Below are 26,926 nucleotides of genomic sequence, written 5' to 3'. Positions count from 1 at the left end.
GCTGGTGCAGTGCTCCTACAGGATGATAGCTTTGGTATTGAGCACCCAATATGCTATTTCTCTAAGAAGTTCTTAAAATGCCAGAAACACTACAGTATCATCAAGAAAGAGGTCCTTGCATTATTGCTGGCTCTGCAGCATTTTGAGGTCTACCTAGGCTCTGGCAGTAGTAATCCAATAGTGGTTTACACCAATCTAAACCTTTGGTCTTTCTTTCACGTATCTAATTCCAACCAGAGGTTAATGAGGTGGTTCCTCATTGTTCAAGAATCTAATCTGGACATACAGTATAAAAAGGGGTTAGAAAATGTAGTAGCAAATGCACTTTCTCGAGCTCATGTTAATGAAAACTAGTGCGAATTGAGTGTAACATGAAAAAAAATTTGAATTTTTTTTTTACAAGGTGGTATACCTTGTAATTAAGGGTGGGTGTGTTACGTCCAAGGACGTATTTCTTATGTTTAAGACCCAGTTTACATCTGTGATCTATATGGTCCTGATTTATTTATTTTGCTTGTTCATTCTGTGCAATGTGATTGTACTTTGTTTTTTTGTGGTTCTGCATTGTTTTGTTTTGTTTTCTCTCTCTCTCTCTTTCTCTCTTATTTCTACAACCAGGTATCGACATCAGCTGTGCCTAATTAGGAGAGGCCTGATTGGAAGAGACCTGATTGGTTGATGAGATGGGAGCTGGTGTATAAAGCTGAGGTGGAAAGCAGGACGCAGTGAGAATCATTCCTTCTGCCCTAGCATGTGGTTGTTCAGTGTGTTTGTAGACTGTTGTGAGTCTAAATCCTTGACCTTGTGTTGTTAAGTGCTTATTCTGGAGTTTGATTTGGTTACTTTTACTTTATCGCCCACGTTAGACAAATTTGATAGTTGTAGAAAGGATCTTATTTTAATTAAACTGAAAGAATTGTATCTTGCTTTAAAGCGTCAGGAGTCTGACACTCAGCTTCTTCATTTAAAAGCTCTTGAAATACAGGCGGACAGAGATATTTAACTTCGCAAGTTAGATCTTGAAGCACAAGCCTTGCAAAATAAACCAGAGCTGGTGTATAAAGCTGAGGTGGAAAGCAGGAAGCAGTGAGAATCATTCCTCCTGCCCCAGCATGTGGTTGTTCAGCCTGTGTTATTAGCATGACCAGCAGCTCCCTCCATAAATTTTCTGTAGGATTAAGGTTTTGAGACTGGCTAGGCCATTTCATGACCTTAATATGCTTCTTCTTTAGTCACTCCTTTGTTGCCTTTGCAGTTTTGGATCATTGTCATTGTGGAAGACCCATCTGCAACCCGTCTTCAGGATGTTTTCATCCAAGATTTTACAATACATGGCCCTGTCCATTGCCCCCTTAGTGCGGCAAAGTCGGCCTGTACCCTTTAGCAGAAAAACAGTCCCAAAGCATGATGTTTCACCTCCATGCTTGAATGTAGGGATGGTGTCCTTAGCGTCATGGTCAGCATTTTTTATCCTCCAAATACAGTGTCAAGTTGATGCCAAAGTGCAATTTTGGTCTCATCTGAACACACAACTTTCTCAGAATCCTTCTATGTTCACAAAGTTGTGAAGAAGTTTAGAGCAGGAAAAGGTAGGGCACAACTGCAAAACTTTCAATACATAGCCATTCACCAAAACTGACAGGTTGGGCAAGGACTGCATCATTTAGAAAAGCAGCCAAATGGCCTACAGTAACTCAGATGCAGAGATCTTCAGTTTAGGTGGGAGTTCCACATGATTAGTACTAGACTCTGCAGACATTTTAGCCAGTTTTAAAAAAAAAAAAAATGCTGTAAAGTAACAATGCTTTTAAAAATAGAAATGTTCATTGTTATTTTTATCAATTAACAAAATGGAAAGTTAATGAACAGAAGAGAAAATTAAAATAAACAAATATTTGATATGACCAACCTTTGCCTGCAAACTAGAACTACCATAAATTCTTCTAGGTACACTTGTGCATAGTTGATAATGGACATTGCCATGTAGGTCATTTCAAACATCTTGAAGATTAACTGTTAGATCGTTTGTGGATGTAGGCTGTCTCAAAACCCCTCAAACTGGGGTCATTGCCCAGCATAAATCAGACAACTCCCTGATGACAGTCCCTGTTTCTGTCAGCACTGAGGACACGATTAATTCCTAACAATTTTCTAACTTCATTTGCAGAATTTGCAAACTTGCAAGAAATCTGCCGCAACAACTTATACAGTAAGTAGTGTTAGGAAAGGGCTAACCATAATGAAGTTGGATAAAAGATTCTGGCTTGTGTTGTTCCTTGTTGCCACTGGAGCCAATACAATTTTGTGTATGAATACACAAATTTGTGGTCTTCCACTGGACAAGACACAAGTGTCAAACAGCAGTCACAGATGACCATGCATTTGCAAAGTTATTATTTCACTGCAGAGTTACCCTACTTCAGTTAACAGATCTAATTTATAAAGATGTCATGCAGTAGTACTAGCTTATGGCTAGTATGACTACTTCTCTAAAGGCCAGATTTGTGGAGTAGATGATTAATTGTTGTCCTGTGGAGGAAGCAAATCAGTTCATGCAAAAAATTACAGTAAAGACTATATACACTATATAGACTATATACATGCTATAATAACACAACAGATATGTTTTGAACTGATGGGACTGTTTAAATCAAAATAGAAGACATTCTTGTGGAGCACATATATTATATTAGGGAATGATTTGGAAAACAATAGGAAAAAAGATTTCACGGGCAAAATCATTAGTGTTTCTTCCAGTTTCTCCCAACCCTAAAAAAATGTGCCACACGGTTGACGGGTATCTCTAAATTTCTCTACAATAAAGGAGCAAGTTCAATTCAATTTATTTATATAGCTCTTTTAACAATGGTCATTGTCTCAAAGCAGCAGTGTGTGTACATGTACAGTACAGTATACATGTGTGTGTATGTGCTGGGGTGGTTGTGAGTATGCATGATACTTTGTGGTATACTGGCATCCCATACAGGATGTATTTCTACCTTATGCCCAGTGTTTCCAGGATGGTGATGTGTGGTGTACTGGCTTACCATCCAAAGTATATGCCTACCCTAGGTATAAAAATTAGTTCTAAAGATAACATAAATTTAGCCTATTCCAAGCTGAATCAGGAATTATTTAATATTGTGTTATGGCAAAAGGTAAAGTCTTTTTAACTTTTTAAACCATCTTCTCAAATGACATTTAACTTTAGTTCCAACCACATATTTCCTTTGCTGATTAGGTAAGCAGCCCATAGTTTTAGGAAGGGGCTAACCATAATGAATTTAAATAAAAGATTCTGGCTTGTGTTGTTCCTAGGAGGCACTGGAGCTAATACAATATGAATACACAAATGTGTGGTCTTCCACTGGACAAGAGACGAGTGTCAAACAGCAGTCACAGATGACGATACAATTGCAAAGTTATTATTTCATTACAGAATTACCCTACCTTGGTTTACAGATTTAATTTAACTAAACATCAGATAAATATTAAGTTGTTCAGGTTATCACATTGATAAATAGAAATATGGGCAATGGATGGATTTTACACACTTACCATTGTTGGCATCTCTTACAATTGTTGTCTAATGTACCATGTTCCTCTCAGTTTAAAAACCTGCTATTTTGAACAGTACACTCTCTTTTAGTGCTCATGTAAATAAAATGTCCCGCATAGACTTTATCTGCGCATAATCTGTGCTATATTGCCAGGCTATGCTTTTCTTTTTCTCTTTCAGGAAAAAACTGAATTTGTCAGCCAGGGTAATTCTGCCTTCTAAATTATCAGACTACATTACAGTACACACATGGTCACACTGTTATATAGCAAACAGTACATGCGGATATTGCATATAAGTAATCCACACGGCCTGAGACCAAGCATGGGAGACGATTACCACAATTCCACAGTGGGAGAAAGAGAAGAACCATTGAAACTCCATGATACTTGGTACTTGTATATCAAGACTCGCTCGGTTATCAAGCCAAAATGAAATAAATATTTTTGTATGTCTTGCGGAACATCAAATCGGGTTACTCGCAATCCAGGTTACTTGCAATCCGAAGTTTCACTGTATGTGCAAACGTACTTGGCAATAAAGCTATTTCTAATTCTGCTTTGTGACAATGACAATTGTTAAGCTTCTTTGTCTTTCAGCTGTTCCCTTTCAGGGGTCGCCACAGTGAATCATCTGCCTCCATCTAACTTTATCCTCTGCATCCTCTTCTCTCACACCAACTAACTTCATGTCTTCTCTCACTGCATCCATAAATCTCCTCTTTGGTCTTCCTCTAGACCTCCTGCCTGGCAGTTCAAACCTCAGCATCCTTCTACCAATATATTCACCATCTCTCCTCTGAACATGTCCAAACCACCTCAATCTGGCCTCTCTGACTTTATCTCCAAAACACCTAACATGGGTTGTCCCTCTGATGAACCTATCTATCCTTGTCACTCCCAAGGAGAACCTCAACATCTTCAGCTCTGCTACCTCCAACTCTGTTTCCTTCTTTTCTTTAGTGCCATGGTCTCTAAGCTGTAGAGCATCGGGACAACTGTTAAAAGCGGTATACAAATAAAATGTATCTATTTTTTTTTCTAATTCTAATTCTGAGTCAGGTACTGGGAAGTGGTGAAGAGATGCTGGATGACAGGTCAGCTACTGCAGAAGTGGTAAGGAATATGGCTAGAAAGGTGTTTGTGATGACATCTGGCAAGAAAAAGTAAGACAAAGAAACCTTGTTAGTGGAATGAGAAAGTATAAACTGTAAAAGCATCAAAATAAAGAGGCTTGAAAAAAATAATTAGGATAGTAAAAGACATAAAGATAGTAGACAGAAGAATAAGGAGATGTGATAAATGGTAAAGAGGAAAGTGGCAAAAGGCAAGGAAAAGGCATATAGTGAGTTGTATGAAAAGCTAAACTCAAAGGAAGAAGAAAGGGATTTACAGTATATCAACTGGCCAGACAGAACGGGGAAGGGTGTATTACTGGTTAGGGTGATAAATGATGCAGATGGAAATGTACTGATAGTTGAAGAAGGGTGTCAAAAATGTGGAGAGAGGATTTGGCGTAGCTGATGAAAGGAGAAAATGAGAGAGGTCAAGGTAGTGAGTAAGGTAGTACAGGGAATTAGTAAGGATGTGAGGACAGCTATGAAGAGAATAAAAAGAATAAAGAGTGGAAAGCCAGCTAGTTTAGAGGACACTCCAGTGGCAGTGGAGCTGCTTACTAGATTATTTAATAAGATCTTAGAAAGTGAGAGGATGCCTGATGAGTGGAGAAGAACACAACTCAAATGGTTTCAGAGGCAAGAAATGTACAAAGACGGTGTTTCAGCAGTAAGGTGTGCCATAGGTACGACAGATTGGTTTAAGGTGGAGGTGGGACTGCACAAGGGATCAGCTCCTAGACCCTTTCTATATGCAGTGGTGATGGACAGGTTAACGGATGAGGTTAGTCCCAATGGACTATGATGTATGCTGAAGAGATTAAGAGGTTAAGATAAGAGCAGGTTAAGATAAGTGTAAAGAGGGGGGAGAATGCACTGTATGTAAATGAGAGAGGGTGGGGAAGGTAGAGGAGGTTAAATATTTAGGGTCAGCTGTCTGAAGCAGCGATGGTATGGGTGGAAGAGAAGCAGCAGTGATCTGTGACAGAAAGGTATCAGCAAAAATGAAAGGGAAGATTTACAGGATGGTAGTAAGACCAGCAATGTTGTACGGTTTGTTGATGTTGCTGAAAAAAGACAGAAAGCAGAGCTGAAGGTGACAGAGTTGAAGATGCAGCAATTTGCTTTTGGAGTGACAAAAATGGACAGGATTAGGAATTAATATATTATCATGCACGTACATGCACGTACTGTGGGACGGTTTGGGGACAAAGTTAGAGAGGCTAGATTAAGATGGTTTGTACATGTGCAGAGAAGGAATGAGGGGTATATCGGGAAGAGAATGTTAAAGATGGAGCTGCCAGACAGGAGGAAAAGAGGAAGGCCCAAGAGAAGGTTTATGAATGGGAGGCCATGCAAGAGGTTGGAGTGAAAAACGAAGTTGTGGTAGACAGAGTTAGATGAAGAGTGCGGATGGAGAAGTACAACATTAATTGTATCGAATATTCCAGATATTAGTTTCTATCTGTTTTATAAAAGTTGATCAAGGTTTATCAGTTGAGTTAACAACCCTTTCTTCTGTTATATAAAAACTAGTAAATAATAGTACTGTATGATATTTTACTATGACATGCAGTGGTTCAAAAATAAAGGAAAAAAGAAAATACTTTTGTACAGAATGTGCTTACAAATTAGTACATGTACTTACAAATTATTACAAGTACAGTAACAAATTACATTTTCTTTATTTACTGTTCATCTGAGATGAAAGAAATTTATTCTTGCTGGTAATATGTCGCCAAAAGGCAAGGAGAATTAAGTGGATAGTTCTGTAAATCTCTGTCTTCAGAATATCCTCTCTTCCACTTCAGAATAGCCTCAGCTATAGCCAACTCTTCAGTTTAAAATCCCAAGTAGTATAAAGTACTACCCTTGCCTGCACTTTTGCCTGTAGTTGGCTTTGTAATTCACTTTTGCCATCAACAAAGTGATGAGATGAGTCATGAACTGTTAGTACATAAGCAGAAGCTTGCACTCAATAACAAGTAGTATTGAAGGATTGAAACACAACTCAAATGGTTCAAAGGCAGTTTCAGAATGACTTACAACCAATTAATTAGGGGTCAAAGTGTTGTTAACATAATGTTAACAGATTTCTTGCTAAAAGTGCTACCATGATTGGTTTTAAATGTGGGGTTCTGGTAGGCAGCTGCTCACATTTCTTTACAGTACAACCCACTGAATCTTTTAGTAGTATACAGAATTGGACCATAACAGCTTACTTTTACCCATGTGTCCATTTCTGACATGTTATTGTAATGTGGGCATGAACCTTTCTTATATTCTCAACATTAGTTCCATGTCTAATCCACGGGATCCTAAAATCAGGACAAATGCAAACCACTACAGTATATGTACTGTATTTATGTTTTTTATGTGAGAAGCACTTTCCCCAAAGAAAGTGTTTTATGCCACAGTGTATAGTAGTGTTCTCATAATCATCTATATATTATGATGTGGGTTCAGGGTGGCAAGCAAGTTGACTTTTGCTCACCCAGTAATTTCCCTATGGTCGATGAATAAAAAGGCAGCATGGGGTTAAGACTTCCTTAGTTCATTTGCATCAGTACTGCCAACATGTCCTTGGTTTGTTGTGCGTTTTGAGTAGCCCCACCTGAAACCGAGTCGCGGCTGTGGGTGGTTCATTGGTGCTTTGCTGCTTGGTCCAGTACTTGAGGGCCAATTTCAACTTCATGGGGTTTTTGCGATACCTTCTGTTGCATCCTGCTCTTTCATCTATCAGCCACTAGCATCTTCTTCTTCACCACTGTGGATATGGATTGCTATCTGAAGGCCGCACAATTGTAATAAATCTGAACCAAGTGGGTCTCTTTAAGCCTATGGGCAATTAGTATAGATATGACAGGACACTTGCTGGGCTCAACGCACGCTTTTGAAACAATTGCAGCCACACCCACTGCGAGAGCTTCAACATATGCTTGGACAACAGTCTCCTTTAAATCTAAAATACTGTAGTGTCTTCTAAATGATCCACTTCTGCATGTCTTGTGGTATCATAATGATGATATATGCATGTCTGGCAGTATATTTATGCAGAATATGTTAAAAATGCTGTTACCTGATGGAATCATTTTTGATGTGTATTTGTCAGCTTCTAATAATTTTTAACAGTTTTTAAAAAGGCAGAAAAATTCTAACCAAGGGTTGTAATTCTGTAACACAAACTAATTTTGGAGTTTGTATAACTTGTCATTTATGAAAATTTTATTATTGACCTAAATATTATTAAACCATGAATTTGAAAATAGTGACTTTCCTCCTGGGCAGGATGCTTTTTCCCAGAGTAAAAAGCTGTGATGTGACTTAGAGCACTGATTGTAAAACACTAGTCATTTTATATGAAGCTTATTAACTATTATTTTTTTACTTATTTTTATTTAATGTACACTGCCTGGCAAAGAAAATGTCATTTCAGAAAAGTTAGATTATTGGTCTGCAACAAATGAAAAAACATTACAATTTTTTTAGAATTGGGTTGAACCCGCTGACCTCTAATTAAAACCTGGAAGGACAGTGCTGAACCAGCAACTTCACAGAAAGAAATATAGTTGGAAATGATTGAAGATCTATATACTAAATCTATATACAGTATGTCTGTTTGGGCCTGCTCTCAGCCTTCCCCCTGTCAATGCTCTGTGTTAGATCAGTAATTATAGATCTGCCTGTTTGGGCCTGCTCTCAGCTATCCCCTTGTTCAGTAAATATTCTGTCTCTATCCTGTCAGCCCTGCAACATACAATACTGTGCAAAAGCCTTAAGTCACCTCTCTTTTCTTCATGAGATTTGAGTTTTTTTATAACATCATACATTGCTATTTACTTGAGAAACAAAGATGAAAGCTGAAAGATTGCATTTTAAACTCACACAAACTCAAATACTGCATCCTCACTACTCAAGATTGCAATATTGCTAGTGTAAATTTTTAGCATTTCCCTTTTTTTAAAGATTGTCTTAGTTTACAAATGAGAACACAGACTGCATAGTGTTTTTTGAAGCATGAAAAACTACAGTATATGCCTCTACTTAATAGCCTAAATAGAGAAGAGGTGATTCTCATATTCAATATCTCCTTACAGTCTGCTACCAGTTAATTTTATGTGTGGGATGAAAAAAACAAATCCATTGTTTATACACAGACCTGGCTCTGTAAGTGGAAACGTAGACCATTCCAATTTTAGTGCTGATGTTCATTTTTAGGCTCTTTTTTTTCTCATTGTGGGCTGGCAACCCTCAAGGGGAATTAGAAAGTGGGAGCAGAGATCAATCTAACCCATCCTAACATGTCTTAACCATCTCTACAAAAAGTAAAGGTGGTTGTGGAACAGTCAAAATAGTCTGCCAAATTTTGGCTGCTTTGTGATGTTAGCCATAGTAGCACGAAAGTCGGGAATATTGCTGCCTACAGTAGAACTGGTACACTAGCTATAGAAAACTGTCCTCTAACATCTTAACATGTTAGCTTTGCAGCAGCTGTAGCTATTTACATATTTTATGTGTTAGACATAACCTACCTACAGTAACATTGGTTGTATTTCTTGCTGTGTTGTTATTTACTCTATATTGTATGATATTTATTGTGGTAGAGTTTTATAGACAGAAAGACCTAAAGTGTCTGTTGGCATAATTGGATTAGTAAGACTGATGCACAATTTGAAATGCTATGCTAGGTAACATTACATTTATTATTATAATCTAAACAAATAACTCTTTCTACAGTAGGTTTCATTTCATTGTGAGATGACCTGTGTTTTGTTACTTGCATGTTGATCATTTAATGATGTTGTACTTGAATATACAACATCGTCAAAAGATTTGGCAAATAAATTTGTGATCGAAATATCTAAAGGGAGGGATGTATTTGTTTGGACATGGATTGAAAATAGCAACAGTCTTTTTCCAGAAAGTACTACCCTTGCTTTAACTACATGTTACAAGGAATAGATGGAGCCTCAATAGCATCAGTGAAAGCTTGTTAGGGAAACAAAGCAAAGGGGTTGTCAGGAGCTATCTCCAATTATACAGTAAAATAGTTAAGTTGCACTGGTCATTCATAGGATTACACATTACACATAGGACTAACACTCTTGGAATGTTTTGTGTAAATGTTATAAAAGAGTAATAAGCTGTTGTTTTAAAAAGATGAAGAAAGTTGCATATACAATAGCCAGAGGAGGACGCCAAATCTCAAACTTCAAATTCAGATTTTATTCGTCATATAGGCCTACCCAGTCATTCACCGTATGATATGAAGTGACATGCTTACACGACCGCTGATAACCTAAAAATTTTAAATAAGAAAAGAGTTTAATTATTTGTACTTTTTTATAAATAAAAAAAATCAGGACAACTGAACAGGGTCAAAATGGAAACAAATTAAAATTCTTAAGAAGGATGAAGTAAATACTCACTTGGAGAGCTGTTATTATCTTGAAGTTATTTTGATAATTTAGGAAGCTTAATGCAAAAAAAATCACCTGTTCTTGACGAAGATTAAGAGGAAGATTAGAGTTACAAGTGAATGTCCAAATGTGTGGCATTCGAGGACTTAAGTAACAGTGATAATGATGTGCAGCCAAGTGATACCAACTCAGAGGTGATCAGTCGCATACTGTACACCAAAGCCAGGAAAAGTGCATAGTGACTTCTCACAAATGTCTAATGCTAAATCTGTTTGTTTGAAGCATGAGGGAAAGTATGAAGAGCTGTTATCATTTGTAAAGAAAAACAAGTCAGTGATATTACCGGTCCCACCATCTTTCAGGGATCAAGGAAGACTTAAGCACCTAGGTGGTGGAATGAACTTTCTCTAGATTTTCGTACAGCCATTTTACTGGCAATCTTCAAGCAATGACTAAAGACCTATTTGTTTATTAGATATTTGGGGGAATCCTCCAAAAAAAAAAAATAAAAAATTCAAATTTTATTTGTCACATACACAAACATACACAGTACGAAATGTGGTGAAATGCATTATACGACTGCCATTGACCCTAGAAGAGAATTAAAGTTTACAAATAAGAAATAAATATGAATAAAAGAAATACGATAGAAATTAAATAAAAATTTAAATTAAACTAGGAAAAATAGAACTAAAAATAAAAATAGAAATAGAAATAGAAATGTGCATAGGACTTTAAAGCACTTTTTGTAAGTCGCTGTGAATAAGAGCATCTTCCAAATGTCTAAATGTACCTTAAATGAAAGAGGCCTACCTAGAGTCATATAAAGTGAAGTTGGAGCTATAAGCCAAGATTGCTACATTAGAAGCACAGATAAAAGTTTGTGCAGATTATGCATATGCTTATGATAGGCTTAGCATATGCGTAGGACTAGAAGTACCGTTATTCAAACGCTGTTGGGAACTGTTTTCATTTTTTTATGAATTTATTTATTCAATTATTAATTTTTATTATTTATACTTATACCAAATACCCAAGGAACTAAATATCGGTCTTTTCGTCATCGCTTAAACGAATTTCTTCACCAGTGTGTGGCCTGGAACGTGTAATGATGGTGTAATGAAAAATAATGTGAATAAGGTGAATTTTTCAGTTTTAAATATAAAGACACATTGAAGATGGCACAAGGATGTGGGTTTCATTCTGGTTCGCTAGTTTTTTCCCCATTGACAAAAAACATGATTTTGTATACATGTATACAGAAGGATAATTCTTGTACAGGTATGTGTATGTTTTGTATTGAATTCTCATTGCCTTGCCCAAAGTTTCCTCACCAGTACAATGCCATTACTAAAAACTGCTGAATAAATGAAATAGAATATAAAAGTTGGTGGCTTTAAAGATCACATTTAAGATTTGCATTTTCTAACCCAGATATAACTTTTAATGACAGCTTGCAGTTACGATTCACTTCTGTTATTTTAGATTCTCAGAAGACATTTAACACCAGTTTAACCAAATAATTTCCTTTGCTAATTAGGTAAGTAGACCATAGCCGTAAGGAAGGTGTTCACCACACTATATTATGAATAATTCAAATAAAAACCTTCAGAAGTTTAGGCTTGAGTTGTCACTTATAATCAGTGGGACCATTAATTTATGAATATGCAAATATGCCCAGATCTTATTCCACTGGATAGTACATGAGTGTCAAACTGCATTAAGCACCTACCTCTATCATCAACAAATAAAATGATCAGCTACATGTATTATTGTTTATTTATTTAACAGGATCTGTAGACGTAAACTTTATATAATTAATGTATAATTTTGTGTGGTTGAATCTGACCAGATAATGTAACCCTACACACTTTAGAAATCATTCCGCCTTTGTCAGGAGTCATATCATCAGCTAAAAAAAAGAAATTAGTTTTATTTGCTGGTGTATCTGCCCATGCCGTTGAACTTGGTTTGTCAAAAGAAGCAGGAGTGACCCACAGCTCAGTTAATTTTATTAAATCAAAACTCTTTTTGCTCATTAAGCTGAAATGCTAAGTCCTCATAAAATAAACTTGTAATAAAATAGGGGTGAAGAAAATAACATGGATCATCATATAAACTAATTAAAAAATTTGGTGGAAATAGTATTAGGTTGAGCACTATTCTTGTCCTTTGAAGTGATTTCTTTTTACAATTACTGTCTTGTGGGCATTCATTTAATAATGATGGCTGACTACAGCTGGTAGTTTTTCTGGACCAACTTATAAGGGGTTTGTTTGACAGCACCGATTACCTAACACACAGTATAATAGGGAAACCAAGGAGCCCCATACAGGCCTAAAAAAAATCAGGATGGTGAGTTTACAAGTTAGTAGTGTCTCTTAGAAATATTCCCAAACATCTGCTGATTTCAATTCATATCTCAATTCAATTCAATCTGCTGATCAGTTCATATAATTGTACAAAAAGTAAAGGTTATTGTTGCTACTTTGATGTAGCCACTTTTACAAGATATGGAGCAATATTTGACAGTCACCCTCAAATGGGAGAAAATTGGTTCGAATTATGAGGAACAAGCCAGGTATGACGAAGACACAAGCTGCAATTCAAAAAAGACGCCTTTGCTCCAAAATCCACACATCATTCTCAACTAAACACTGTAACTGATACACATGGGCAAATGAAAGCCTGGATGATCAAATGTGAGGTATTCAAAACCAAGAACAATGTTTTTGCTCTGTTTTACTGCCAATGAAACTGGTGCATTGTAAAAACTGGATGGAATAATAAATAAGAGGGACAACCACAAGGTACTTTAACATAATCTTAAACAATATAAACAAATAAATAAATGGTTGAAATTCCAAATGCACAGCAAAGCCAAGAAACCAACAAAATGTAACTAAAACACTACCAATCTTCCAAAGATCGAATATGCAACCCAAATTCTGTAAGAAGCCTTGTTGATGACAATCCAGTAGGAGACAGGGAAAAATTGTCCCCATACAAAAATATGTATTAACAAAGCAAATACATTTTGTACAAATATGCAATAATTTATGGACATGTCATAGTTAAATAGTACTAGTCATTTTAAAATTGTCAGAATGATGGGAGATGCAAAATTAGTAAAGAGAAGAATGGTTGAAAATCTGAATGTATTTATGTTGAAAATGTATATGGATGAATAAATCCTTGAAGAATGAAATGCACTATATCTATCTTTTTTACTGCCATTCCAAATAAATTTGCATTTTGGCTATTATAATTTTATGTATGAAATTATATTTAATTTACCACAACCTAGAGGCATTTTGTTTAGCCTTGGCATTTTGTTGACATAGACACTCATTCTTTATTAGGTCACAGTTGAAATTAATCAAGCATGGTGGTGAATTTTAAAACAGGTTGGACCACATTGTTTGTCCTTAGTCTGTGTTTCACTAATGGTACTTTACCTCAAGGAAGAGTGTTGCCATGCCACAGTGCATTGTCTCTTTTCATAATCCTTTTTACATTATAATATGGGTGGTGGGTGGTCAGCACTCTGACGTTTTGTTCACCTAGTTATTTGCCTATGGCTGTAGAATAAAAAAGCATTGTGGAGTAAAGGGTTCCTAAGTCCATTTGCATCAGTACTGCCAACATGTCCAACTCCTCAGCTTGTTGTGCTTTTCAGTCCCCTGTTTTAATCCAAGTCTTACCCCCTATACTTTATATAGAGTTTGCTTTTGGCCTCACAGGGAATGTTCTAGCCCTCAGCATGTTTGCTTTTCACGTGGAGAGCTGGAAGCCGAACTCCATCTACTTGGCTAACCTGGCTATGGCCGACTTAGTGGTGCTTGTCTGCCTGCTCTTCAGAGCCGACTACTACATGAGAGGCCAGAATTGGATATTCGGTGATATCTTCTGCCGCATCCTTCTATTCCTCTTGGCAGCCAACAGGGCTGCCGGTATCTTCTTCCTTACTGCTGTGGCTGTGGACCGCTACCTGAAGATTGTGCACCCACTGCATCGTATAAATAGGATGAACCTGAGTTACGCATTGTGGGTCTCTGCAGGCCTATGGGCTTTGGTTGTTGTTTTTACAGGACAGTTGCTGGGTTCGCCGCACTTTTTTAAGGTTGGCAACCACACCCAGTGTGAGAGCTTCAACATATGCTTGAGCGTCAGTCCACTTTCCATCTGGCAAAATGCCTTCTATGTGATCCAGTTCTGTGTGCCAGGTGCTATCATCATTTTCTGCACAGTCTGCATTACATGGCAGCTGAAAACGAAAACAATGGACACCACGGGGAAAATCAAGAGGGCTGTCCAGTTCATTTTCGTGGTCGCCATGGTTTTCCTCATCTGCTTCTTCCCAAGCACTGCCTCACGAGTCGCTGTTTGGATCCTGCAGATCTGGTACAATGAGTGTTCACACTTTAGTGAGGCAAATCTGGCGTTTTATACTTCAGTCTGCTTCACTTATTTCAATAGTGTGCTAAACCCACTGGTTTACTACTTTTCCACTCCAGCATTCAGTGGTGTCATAGACAATTTTTTTAGGAGACTTATGGGGAAAAAAGAAAAGGCAGCCCCATTGAACAACACTGTGTCTACAGCAAGCGAATAAACATAAATTTAAGCAGAATATGTGAAAAGTTCTACTACTGTATCTTTTATGTGAATTTTCTTATAGTAAATATTACAATTATTATGATGTGTATGTGCCAGCTTTACATAGTGTTGTTTGCCTAAATGGGAAAAAAAAACGTAAGTAAGAGCTTAAGCAATTCAATATTTACCCTTCTGGTGGGGCAGAACAAATGGTAGATTTAATAGCTCTATAAATTACTACAGTAATACTATTATGAAATACTCAATAAGTTCATCATCTGATACCTGAATTCATATTGACTTGCAAAGTGTGTGACTGCATGCCAAGCTTAGCTTCAATGAGATACTTTACATATCTTGTCATTTTATGTAAATCTTATTTTTGAACAAAATATTGTTACTGAAAGAAGAACTCATAAATAGTGACTTTCACTTTCAGAAAAGGGTTTCAAAGTAAGAAGCCATGAGGTGACTTGTGAAAGGCAGATCATTTTATACCTAAAAACACCAGATAAATTATCTCTTATTAACTGTGTGTGAGCTGTGTATTGCACTCCAACAACTCTGTTACAAAATTGATTTAAATTTCCACAAAGATTTGTACCTATTTTACTGTCAGCAGCAAAATCATACAACTTGTACTATCATTGTTCAGGTAATATGCCAAATGGTGCTACTCAGAAATGGGTACATGAATATGCAATTTACTGTTTACTATCTATGATTGTGCATCAACACTACAGTGTAGTTGTGCAGGGCAATACTCTGATTTTGTAAAAGATCTTAAATAATAAATTATAAAAATCAGTCCTAACTGAGAAAGAAATCTGTTTAAAGACTTCAACAGTAGACTATTATATTGCATGGGTCATATTACGTATACATACTATACAGTACCTTAAACAAAAATAGTTTTGAAATTAATTATTTGCTGTCAAAGATCATCTGCTAAAATGCCGTGTTAAACCTTCAATGACCCCAGTCTCTCTTGTGAAGGTCATGTCTGGTTGGTAAACAAAACACAGTCTAAACCATTAACCCAAAAGTAAAAAGAAATGGTGTGTGTGCGTGTGCGTGTGCGTGTGTGTGTGTGTGTGTGTGTGTGTGTGTGTGTGTGTGTGTGTGAGCGTGCATGTGTGTTTTTTGAGAATAGTAGACTTCTTATTTTGGGCCATTTATTGACCTTAATAACAAAAAATATAGGATATAATATAAGAAATACATACATACTACTTTAAATTTGCTACCTTTTGGAATTAAATATATTTTTATTGTTTTGTTTATTATTGGAAAGCTATCAAAAATTTAATATAAAAATAAGTATTATACAAATTGTCTTGAGTACTTGGATATGATATTAGATTATTATATTATATTGCACTTTTATTATATAAGGTATTAAATAAAAAAATATATGTAAGCAAATTTATGCAAAGTGTGTAAAATTCATATGATCACCCCTTTCAAACTCTTTGAATAAAGTGTTCGATGTCACTTAAAGTCTCTTGCAGAATCTGTAACATTTTTTAAACTTAAATATTATAATGATTATTAATTATGTGACTAAGTACAACATCATTTGAGCAATAAACCATTAAAAATGATTACACATTTATTGTGATTATTTGAGATAAAATACCTGGCTAAATACTTTTTTAAATCAAATGATTTGATTGTTAGATATTTAATATGCAATGTTGTTATTGACTGTGTTAACTTCTTTGTACAAAAAGTCAGATTTTCCTCATGTCTTTTCTCTTCTGCTGAAGCACATGTTCAGACAACACTCCAATGGATTCGATCGAAAAATGAAGCATAAAGTTTTGCACAAACTTGTGGAGTCCATGCCAGCCCAAATGCACACTGTCCTTTAAGAAATAAAGGGACAAATCAAATACTACAAACCTCAGAAATTCATGTAAATATTCTACTTTAGATTAGATTGTTGTTAACATTATTTGTTAATAAAATTGCTTTATTAGAAAACAATGCAAAATAGAAGCATATTCACTAGTTGACTATTAGACCCCATTGTAGGTGCTGAACTTAGAACTGTAAATATATATATATATATATATATATATATATATATATATATACTGTATATATATATATATACTGTATATATATATATATATATAAACATATTGCATGTCTGTTTAGGCCACAGTAGTTTTTGGATTGTCATTGCAATGAATGAAAAACATTTTAATTGTGGCACAAGGGAGTAGGTTTCTCTGGGTTCTCTAGTTTCCTCCCACTTCCTAAAAACATGTCAATAGCTACGTATATTGATGACTTTAAATTGTCCCTGGTGTTGTGTTTGGGCATGGTGCCCTGTGCCGCTTCTTGCCCAGTATTTGCAGGCTTTAAATGGCCCATGATCTTTACAGGATAAAGCAGTTACTGAAGATTTAAAATGTGCCATTTCAGACCTGGATATGACTCTTAATGACAGTTTGCAGAAAACTTCGACTCTGACATGTCACCTTCTTACAAGACATTTAACACCAGTTCAAACCAAATAATTTCCTTTGCTGATTAGTTAAGTAGACCATAGCAGTAAAAAGGGCACTCGCCACAGAAAAATTCAAATGAAAATGTGAAAATATTTAAGCTTGAGTTGTTACTTATATGCAGTGGGCATATTCTATTATGAATACACAAATATGCTCAGATCTTCTTTCCCTGGAAAAGACATGAGTTCAAACTGCAGAGATTAGCACCCTACCTCCACCATCAACAAATAAAATAATCAGCCACATGTATTTTTGTATATTGTTCATTTATTTAACAGGGACAGTAGAGGGGAACCCTTTATAATAGAAGGTCTTGACTGGAGCTGAGCGAAATATAATCCTAAACACTTTAGAATTCATTATACTTCATTCTACTGTCAGCAGTTACATCATCACACAGACAGAGGAACCATATCACCATACCAGAGGTCATATTGCTGCTGGATATGTCAAGGCACAGACCAGCAGAAGTGTGTGATTAAAGCGGTCTGTGCCCTGACATATACTGTCAGCCCTAACAATAACATAGTTGGCCCTCCTAATTAGGTTGTACGATTTTTTTAGCCTTTGCAGTGATGCCATTTCTCCCACAAAATGATAGTTCCCTGTAGAGGCTGTTTTTGGCCTTTCTTGTCACAGCATCTGTATGGATAATTCAATCCAGTTTGCTACCTAGTGGCTGCAATTGGTACACTTAGCATCAGTCAGCAAAGTTCTCCACCATGGCCCTTTATACTACTGTAGTGCATTCCATGATTGCTGTGTTGTCAGATAAAACTCTGTTCTTTTGGTCAAGAAGAGTTTTTAAGCAGCATACAGATTTAGTCTTGCTTGATTTAGATTGCAGTAGAGCACATGCTCTAGGGATTCACCAGGGATTTGGTGACCTCCAGAGACGAGTTCCTCACATTGGTTGCCATTGCACCTTGAGCTTCTACAGTGGTATGAAATTATTTGACCTCCCTGAAATTGCTTTGAAGCAGTAAGGATCTTTGACATTTGCATAAAGCAGATTCAGTATTCTTTTCTCGCTCACAAACTGGATGTTGTGGAGTTTGGTTTACCTTTTAGAAGGGATGTGAGCAGTGCTGCCACAGACCTGACACCCCAATGACCCAACAGTTAAGCCCCATATCGGTCATCGCTTTACCACGTTCACACAGGACTATCACCAGGAACTTTGTTGGCCTTGTTTGAGACTTATTATGGGTATAATTTTGGTCTCAACATTACATTTAATTTAAAACTATGGTTAATCAAGCATGGTGGCAAATTTAAGCCAGATTGGATTGGTACAAATGGAAACCAATGTCATTGTTTATCCTTACTCTGTGTTTCTCTAATGGCACTTTCTCGAAATGAAGAAGGTTGCCATGCCACAGTGCATTGTGTCTTTTTCATAATCTTTTTTACATTATAATTTGGGTGGTGGGTGGCGAGTAGTTTGACGTTTTGCTCACCTAGTTATTTGCCTACGGCTGTAGAATAAAACATTAGAGTGGGGTAATGAGTTTCTCAGTCCATCTGCATCAGTACTGCCGATATGTCTAACTCCTCAGCTTGTTGTGCTTTTCAGTCCCCTATTTTAATCCAAATCATACCTCCTATACTTCTCATGGAGGCCGTCTGTGGCATCACGGGGAACGTTGTGGCCCTTGTCATGTTTGCCTTTGACGTGAAGACCTGGAAGCCAAACTCCATCTACCTGGCAAACATGGCTGTAGCCGACATAGTGGTTCTCTTCTTCATGCCATTCCGAGCCGACTACTACATCAGGGGCCAGCACTGGATATTCGGAGACGTTTTCTGTCGCATCCTGCTCTGCTTTATTGCAACCAACAGGGCTGCCAGCATCTTTTTCCTCACTGCCGTGGCTGTGGACCGCTACCTGAAGATTGTGCACCCACTACATCGTCTAAATAGGATGGACCTGAGTTACGCCATGTGGGTCTCTGCAGGCCTTTGGGCTTTGGTTATAATGTGTACAGGTCAGCTGCTGGGCTCTCCGCACTTTTTTAACGTTGGTAACCACACCCAGTGTGAGAGCTTCAATATATGCTTGGACAACAATCCATTTTATAACTGGCAAAATACCTTCTATCTGATCCAGTTCTGTGTGCCAGGTAGCATCATCGTTTTCTGCACAGCCTGCATTACATGGCAACTAAAAACAAAAACAATAGATACAACAGGCAAGATCAAGAGGGCCGTCCAGTTCATTTTAATTGTTGATGTGGCCTTTTTTTTCTGCTTCTTCCCAAGCACTGCCTCAAAGGTTACTGTTTGGATTCTGCATATCTGGCACCATGAGTGTTCATACTACACTGAGGCAAATATAGTTTTTTATATAACACTTTGCTTCACCTATTTCAATAGCGTACTAAATCCTCTGATTTATTACTTCTCTAGTCCTGCACATAGTATGACACCGCAGAAAATTTTAAATAGACTCACAGGGCAAAAAGAAGAGATGGCGGGAAACAGAGGTGTACCTACAGTAATAACTGATTAAAGTCTATTCACACAAAACTTAAAAAGTCAGCGTATAAATGCACTTTGTTATACTGTAGTAATAATACAAATGGTCATGATAGTTTAGTTCACATAATTAATTGCTTTAAGCTTTCTTGTCAAATGGTAGATATACTAATTGCATAAAACTGTACTGTAAAGCACTATTAGGCTATTTCAGCAATGTGTGACATGTAAACTTTTAATATGTTTTTAAGTATATTATTACATGTCAAACATAACTTTCTGTAAGTGACACAATCTTTATATTTGTCATGCATGCAAATCAATATATGTTATTATAGAGCCATGCCTTTTGTAATAGCAACTGTTAACTAGTAACCAATTTAACACTACTTGTGAAGGCTAATTATGTTATATGTAGTTTATTATCATTTTATGGACATCTAAGTGCTTAAAAAAAGCTTAATCTTGAAGAGAAAGAATAGATTCTACAGTATATTCATGCAGGATTAAAAAATACTTTTTTGGGTTTTTTTTTATTTTTGCAAAATTATTTATTTATTTTTAAAACACCCTTCATTCGTTTAAGTGTGATGTACTATACTTAAACATTAAACATCAAATTTGAATTTTCATTTTTTAAAAATAGCAAGTTTGTTTTCTTTCACATAAGTGGTTAGCACTGTGGCCTCGCACCTTTAGGGTCCGGTTTCGATTCCGGCTCAGGTCTGTGGGTGTGTTTTTTTACATGTTTTTCCTATGTTTGGTTGGTTTCCTTTGGGTACTCTGGTTTCCTCCCACAATGTAAAGACATTTAGATTGGGTTAATTAGCATTCTCAAATTGCCTGGTAGATTCTTTGTGTGTGTGTGTGTGTGTGTGTGGGCATGCACCCTGCGATGCATTGACATCCTGTCCAGCATGTACCCCACCATGTGCCCTAAGTGTCTTGGGATACAGTAGGTTCCATGCCCCTGCAACCCTGTGCACAGGTTAACTGGTGTGATCATGAAAGAATGAACGAATGTCTTTGACTGGTGTTTTAAAAAGGAACCCATTACATTTGGTGTTTAGACTTTCTACTGTAACACATTAAGGACTTTAATAACATCTGTGTGATGTGAAGTCTGTGGGTGATTGGAAGTGTTTATTCATGTGGGCAGGGTATTTCCTCATACACATGTCAGTTCTTGCACCAAAATCATTTAACTTGTACCAGTGTTCACACATAAATGCAAAATTTTTCTTATATATTGTGACAAAGTACAGCAATTATAACCATGGCATGGATACCATTTGTGCTCACATCTTCACAGATTTTAAGCTCAACAGGGGTCAGGATAGCATTTATGGCTGATGTGCACCTTGATCTGAGGTCTGGGTCAGTTTCAGCAGGGATTCTATACAAATATTTCTTTTTTCTTTGTTCATCTGGGACATCAGTATGCAAAAATTCTTCTCTAGCATAAGTCTATGAAGAGCCTTAGTCATCCAGGTGAGATTATCTGGAAATTGAATAATGTCAATTTGACTTCTTTCTTGTTAGGATGAATAATAAGAAAGAAGTGCCGATTGACATGACTCAACCTCAGGCATTTGGTTAGCTTACAGATCTCCAGCATAAAGCGCAAAGTTAGTGATAAGATTAAATGAATCAAATGGCAGTGGATCTGAAAACAGACTGCTGGAAGTCGATAATGATCATCACCAATAAAATAATATTCTATATAAGTTGGACACATTTAATTTGACCTTGATGATTTAAGATTAATATTTTTTTCTTTGTGACAAAATCTCCCATTAAATATTCAATGATCTTAATAAATTCATAAGTTATACAAACAAAAAACATCTCATCCAAATGTCAAAGTCATCCCTTGCAGATGAGGAAACATTTAAGAATAAAACTTACCATGTGTTTTTTTTTTTTCTTTTGCTAAAAAGTTGATTCATTTAAAAAAATAATTAAAATCATGCTCTATCCAGCTTTCTGTTACCAGGACAAAAAGTACACACATACTGTGCATATTGCATCATTTATTTGCATCCAGAGTTGAATAAATTTTTGTGTTCTATTGTGTTCTATACACAATAGAACACGATAATGTTCTATTGATGATGCACTGATCTGGTGTTTTATTGAACATGTATTAATTTCTCTTTGCATTGCACATGTGGAACTGCTTTTACTTTTACTATTAAACTATGCTATGACTATGACATGTACTCTCGTTTTGTTTTTTGTTTTTTTTTACAAGGCAGTTTAATCAAAAGCTAAATTGATCTCTGATCATATTTAAATTCCTCTGTGAAGTTGATGGGTCAGCACTATCCTTTCAGGTTTTAGTAATCTTGGATAGTTCTTAACCCAACTGTAGTCATTTTAGAAATTTCTTTAGTTGTTTCTCTGCTTGATTCAGGGCAATAATCTGACCATTCTGAAACACAGAAACAGTGTTTCCACAACCACAGGATAAATCATCAAAGTTGTTTCAGACATGAGGAGTTACTGTATCATTTACCAATGATGCAACTTACCAGCACACTATCTTCACTTTATTGGCCAACCGGATTATTGCTGGTAATTTCATTTACTTACTCACTTATTATTTTTCTATACTGCTTAATATGTATAGGGTAGCAAGAGGCCTTAAGCCTAACCCACAGGACTCAGGCACTAGGCAGGGTACACCATGTTCACCCAGGACTATTCCAGGAACTATTCTTTGTTGACCTTGTAGATGATTCATACATTTACATTTAGGCATTTGGCAGATGCCCTTATTTAGAGCGACTTGTATTTTTATTTCATTACACGTCTGAGCAGTTTAGGGTTAAGGGCCTTGCTCAAGGGCCCAACAGTGACAACTTGGTGATCGTGGGGTTTGAACCTGGGATCTTGAACCTGGTGAGGAAGGAGCAGAGTAAATCTGTCTGTGTGCTGAAACGAATTTATTTAAATGGCAAAATTACTTAATGAATGACTGAATAACTGGATAAATAAAGGTTTCTAGGTTGGCGACTAACCAATAATTTAACCTTATCTAGCCTTTTTTTATTGCTCATAGGAGACATTTATTTGTAAGTATTTATAATAGCCATTAAGAGAATGTTTCTGATTTTGTGCATAGTATTAAAATGAATTTAGCTTAATTAAAAAAAAAATTTTACTTGGCAATTAACAATTAACAAGAACACACGTTTTTAATATACGTTTAATTTGTGACTGCCATCCATCCTCAACATTATCTTTGATTTAAATGCCCAGTTAATCAAGCATGGTGGCAAATTTAAGCCAGATTGGGACAAATGGAAAATACAGTCATTGTTTATCCTTACTCTGTGTTTCTCTAATGGCACTTTCTTGAAATGAAGAAGGTTCCCATGCCACAGTGCATTGTGTCTTTGCATAATCTTTTTTACATTATAATTTGGTTGTTGGGAGGCGAGTAGTTTGACGTTTTTCTCACCTAGTTATTTGCCTACGGCTGTAGAATAAAACATTAGCATGGGGTAAGGAGTTTCTCAGTCCATCTGCATCAGTACTGCCGATAAGTCTAACTCCTCAGCTTGTTGTGCTTTTCAGTCCCTTATCTTAAAAAGAGTCATACCCCCTATACTTCTTATGGAGGCCGTCTGTGACATCAAAGGGAACATTGTGGCCTTCGTCATGTTTGCCTTTGAATCGAAGACCTGGAAGCCAAACTCCATCTACCTGGCAAATATGGCTATGGCTGACTTATTGGTTCTCTTTTTCATGCCATTCCGAGCCGACTACTACAAGAGGGGCCAGCACTGGATATTCAGAGATGTTTTCTGTCGCATCCTGCTCTGCCTTGTTTCAGCCAGCAGGGCAGCCAGCATTTTTTTCCTCACTGCCGTGGCTGTGGATTGCTACCTGAAGATCATGCACCCATTACATCGTCTAAATAGAATGAACCTAAATTACGCCATGTGGGTCTGTGCAGGCCTATGGGCTTTGGTTATAATTTTTACAATTGATTTGCTGGGATTTCCAAACTTTTTTAATGTAGGTAACCACATTGAGAGCTTCAATATATGCTTGGACAACAGCCCGCTTTATATCTGGCAAAATACCTTCTATGTGATCCAGTTCTGTGTGCCAGGTAGCATCATCGTTTTCTGCACAGCCTGCATTACATGGCAGCTGAAAACAAAAACAATGGACACCACGGGGAAGATCGAGAGGGCCGTCCAGTTCATTTATATTGTTGCTGTGGCCTTTTTCTTCTGCTTCTTCCCAAGCACTGCCTCAAGGGTTGCTATTTGGATCCTGAATATCTGGTACCATGACTCTTCATTCTACAGTGAGGCAAATATAGTTTTTTATATATCACTTTGCTTCACCTATTTCAATAGCGTACTAAATCCTCTGATTTATTACTTCTTTAGTCCTGCATATAGTGGAACACTGTTATATTGGGACAATTTTTAAATAGACTCAAAGGAAAAAGAAGAGATTGTGGCAATTAAGTAATAAAGACAGCAATAAGCACAAAACGTAAAAATTTACCTCAAGAGATGTACTTTGTTATAGTGATAATTCAATTGGTCATGATTTTTAAGTTGCCATAAATGTATTGCTTTTAGGATTTTTGATAGAAACACAATGACCAACAAATGATAGATAAGCAATATTAGTCTATTCCCGCAATGTATGGCATTTAAACTTATAATGTTTTGTTACATACAGTATATCATCACAACTCTTTGTAAAACCAATCATTTTAGAGGTAACTTATCTTTTTATGGACATGTTAGTAAATTTTAAAAAGTGAAGATCGTAAAGAGAAAAAAAACTTTTCACATTCATGCAGGATTAAAAAAAAATCCGTTTAATTGTGCAAAAGTATTCCCACTATTTATTTATTCATTTTAGAACACTTTTAAATACCACTTTGAGTGTGATGTACTTAAACATTAAACCTCAAAGCAGATCTGATCTGTTCCATATATACATGTAGTTAGCCTATATAGTATAATTGAAGTCATTAACAGTTTTGATGTCTTTATATATTTTAATATCCATGTTTGTACCTGGAGTATTAAAAAAGGACCCATTAAATAAGGACAACATATTTGGGTCTAGTCTTTCCCCTGTTACACATTTAGGAACTTAATGACATATAAGTGACATAATGTCTGTCTGCCATGTGGCTGAATGGAAGAATTTATTCATGTGGGCAGGGCATTTTCTCACACCCATGTCGGTTTTTGCAGGAAAATCGAAATTACAAACCACCAAGTTCTGCTTAGAGACACGGATCCAAAATTATCAGATCTAAAGTCACCTGATATTGTGCCAGATTTTTTTTCTCAGTTATGTATTCGGTTATTAAATAGTAAAATTCGAGATACCATTAGCTCTATGATGAATATAAAATGTAACTTTGCTTGTGGTATTTATAAAATTGTGATTGCACTATAATTTGTTTTTGAGACCGTGTAAAATACTACATTGTTCAATAATAACAATTGTACTGTATATTGTACAGAAATTGTAATCATACTGTAGTATGAATAAACTGTGTATAATGATTGTGAAACATTCACAACTCAAATAAATGTTTGTTGGAAATCTGAGTGTGTTCTCACATCATCATAGATTTATCATTCAAAAGGAGGTCAGGATGGCATTTATGGCTGCTATGCCTCTGGATCTAAGGTCTGGGCCAGATTCAGCAGGTATTCTATAAAAATATATGTATTTTTCTTTGTCCATCTGCTGGGACATCAGCATGCAAAATACTTTTCCATCACAGACCCAAAATTAGCGATAAGACTGAATGAATGCAATTGCAGTGGACCTTAAAACAGACTGCTGGAAAGTGACCATGGCCATCACCAATAAAATATTATTACTTTATCATTACAAGAACACACATTTTTATTATAAAAATCTACCATCTACCTAAGTGTAAGTGTAATTTTACCTTTGATTTAAAACCATGGTTAATAAAACATGGTGGCAAACCAGCAGATTGGGACAAATGAAAACCACAGTCACTGTTTATACTTAATCTAAAATTTTCACTAATTGCACTTATTTAAATAATAAAAGTTGCCATGCCACAGTGCATTGTGTCTTTTCAATAATCTTTTTTTACATTATAATTTGGGTGGTGGGTGGTGAGTAGTTTGACGTTTTGCTCACCTAGTTATTTGCCTACGGCTGTAGAATAAAACATTAGTGTGGGGTAATGTGTTTCTCACTCCATGTGCATCAGTACTGCGAACATGTCTAACTCCACAGCTTGTTGTGCTTTTCAGTCCCCTATTTTAATAAGAGTCATACCCCCTATACTTCTCATGGAATTTATCTGCGGTATCACAGGGAACATTCTGGCCCTCGTCATGTTTGCCTTTGAGGTGAAGACCTGGAAGCCAAACTCCATCTACCTGGCAAATATGGCTACTGCTGACTTAGTGGTCCTCATCTTCATGCCGTTCAGAGCCGACTACTACATCAGGGGCCAGCACTGGATATTCGGAGATGCTTTGTGTCGCATCATGCTTTGTCTTGTTTCAGCCAACAGGGCTGCCAGCATCTTCTTCCTCACTGCTGTGGCTGTGGACCGCTACCTGAAGATTGTGCACCCACTACATCCTATAAATAAGATGAATGTGAGGTACGCAGTGTGGGTCTCTGTAGGCATATGGGCTATGGTTATAATTTTTACAGGTGATTTGCTGGGCTCTCCACACTTTTTTAGTGGCGACAACCACACTCAGTGTGAGAGCTTCAACATTTGCTTTGACCATGGTCTGCTTTATATCCGACAAAATACTTTCTATGTGATCCAATTCTGTGTGCCAGGTAGCATCATTATTTTCTGCACAGCCTGCATTACATGGCAGCTAAAAACGAAAACGGTGGACACCACAGGCAAGGTCAACCGGGCCATCCACTTCATTTTTATCGTTGTTGTGGTCTTTTTCTTTTGCTTTTTTCCAAGCACTGCCTTACGAGTTGGTGTTTGGATCCTGCAGATTTGGCACCATGAGTGTTCATACTACAGTGAGACAAATACAGTTTTTTATGTATTACTTTGCTTCACCTATTTCAATAGTGTGCTCAATCCTCTGATTTACTACTTCTCTAGTCCTGCATATAGTGGGACCCTGCAGAGAGTTTTAAAGAGACTTACAGGGCAAAAAGAAGAGATAGTGGCAGAGAACAGAAGTGTACCCACAGTAATAAGCAATTGAAGTCTATTAGC

General features: G+C 36.7%; 4 protein-coding genes across 4 annotated transcripts; all 4 read left to right on the top strand.

Annotated features, from left to right (window-relative positions):
* The first annotated feature begins 13,739 nt into the window (after window positions 1–13,739).
* LOC128543407 (hydroxycarboxylic acid receptor 2-like) lies at window positions 13,740–14,708 on the top strand. Its single transcript, XM_053513824.1, has one exon. It carries the CDS (start codon window positions 13,740–13,742, stop codon window positions 14,706–14,708), a length of 969 nt encoding a protein of 322 aa, XP_053369799.1.
* Window positions 14,709–18,754: 4,046 nt separating this feature from the next.
* LOC128543444 (hydroxycarboxylic acid receptor 2-like) lies at window positions 18,755–19,723 on the top strand. Its single transcript, XM_053513871.1, has one exon. The coding sequence runs from the start codon at window positions 18,755–18,757 to the stop codon at window positions 19,721–19,723; it is 969 nt and encodes a 322-aa protein (XP_053369846.1).
* Window positions 19,724–20,965: 1,242 nt separating this feature from the next.
* On the top strand, window positions 20,966–24,141 carry LOC128542718 (hydroxycarboxylic acid receptor 2-like). Its single transcript, XM_053512692.1, has 2 exons — window positions 20,966–21,066; window positions 23,229–24,141. The coding sequence occupies exons 1-2, from the start codon at window positions 20,966–20,968 to the stop codon at window positions 24,139–24,141; spliced, it is 1,014 nt and encodes a 337-aa protein (XP_053368667.1).
* A 1,802-nt stretch (window positions 24,142–25,943) lies between these two features.
* LOC128543447 (hydroxycarboxylic acid receptor 2-like) lies at window positions 25,944–26,915 on the top strand. The gene has a single exon (XM_053513875.1). It carries the CDS (start codon window positions 25,944–25,946, stop codon window positions 26,913–26,915), a length of 972 nt encoding a protein of 323 aa, XP_053369850.1.
* The last annotated feature ends 11 nt before the right edge of the window (window positions 26,916–26,926 follow it).

This window comes from Clarias gariepinus, chromosome 15, assembly GCF_024256425.1.
Source record: "Clarias gariepinus isolate MV-2021 ecotype Netherlands chromosome 15, CGAR_prim_01v2, whole genome shotgun sequence".
Taxonomy (NCBI): domain Eukaryota; kingdom Metazoa; phylum Chordata; class Actinopteri; order Siluriformes; family Clariidae; genus Clarias; species Clarias gariepinus.
This window is presented reverse-complemented; position numbering and strand designations above follow the sequence as displayed.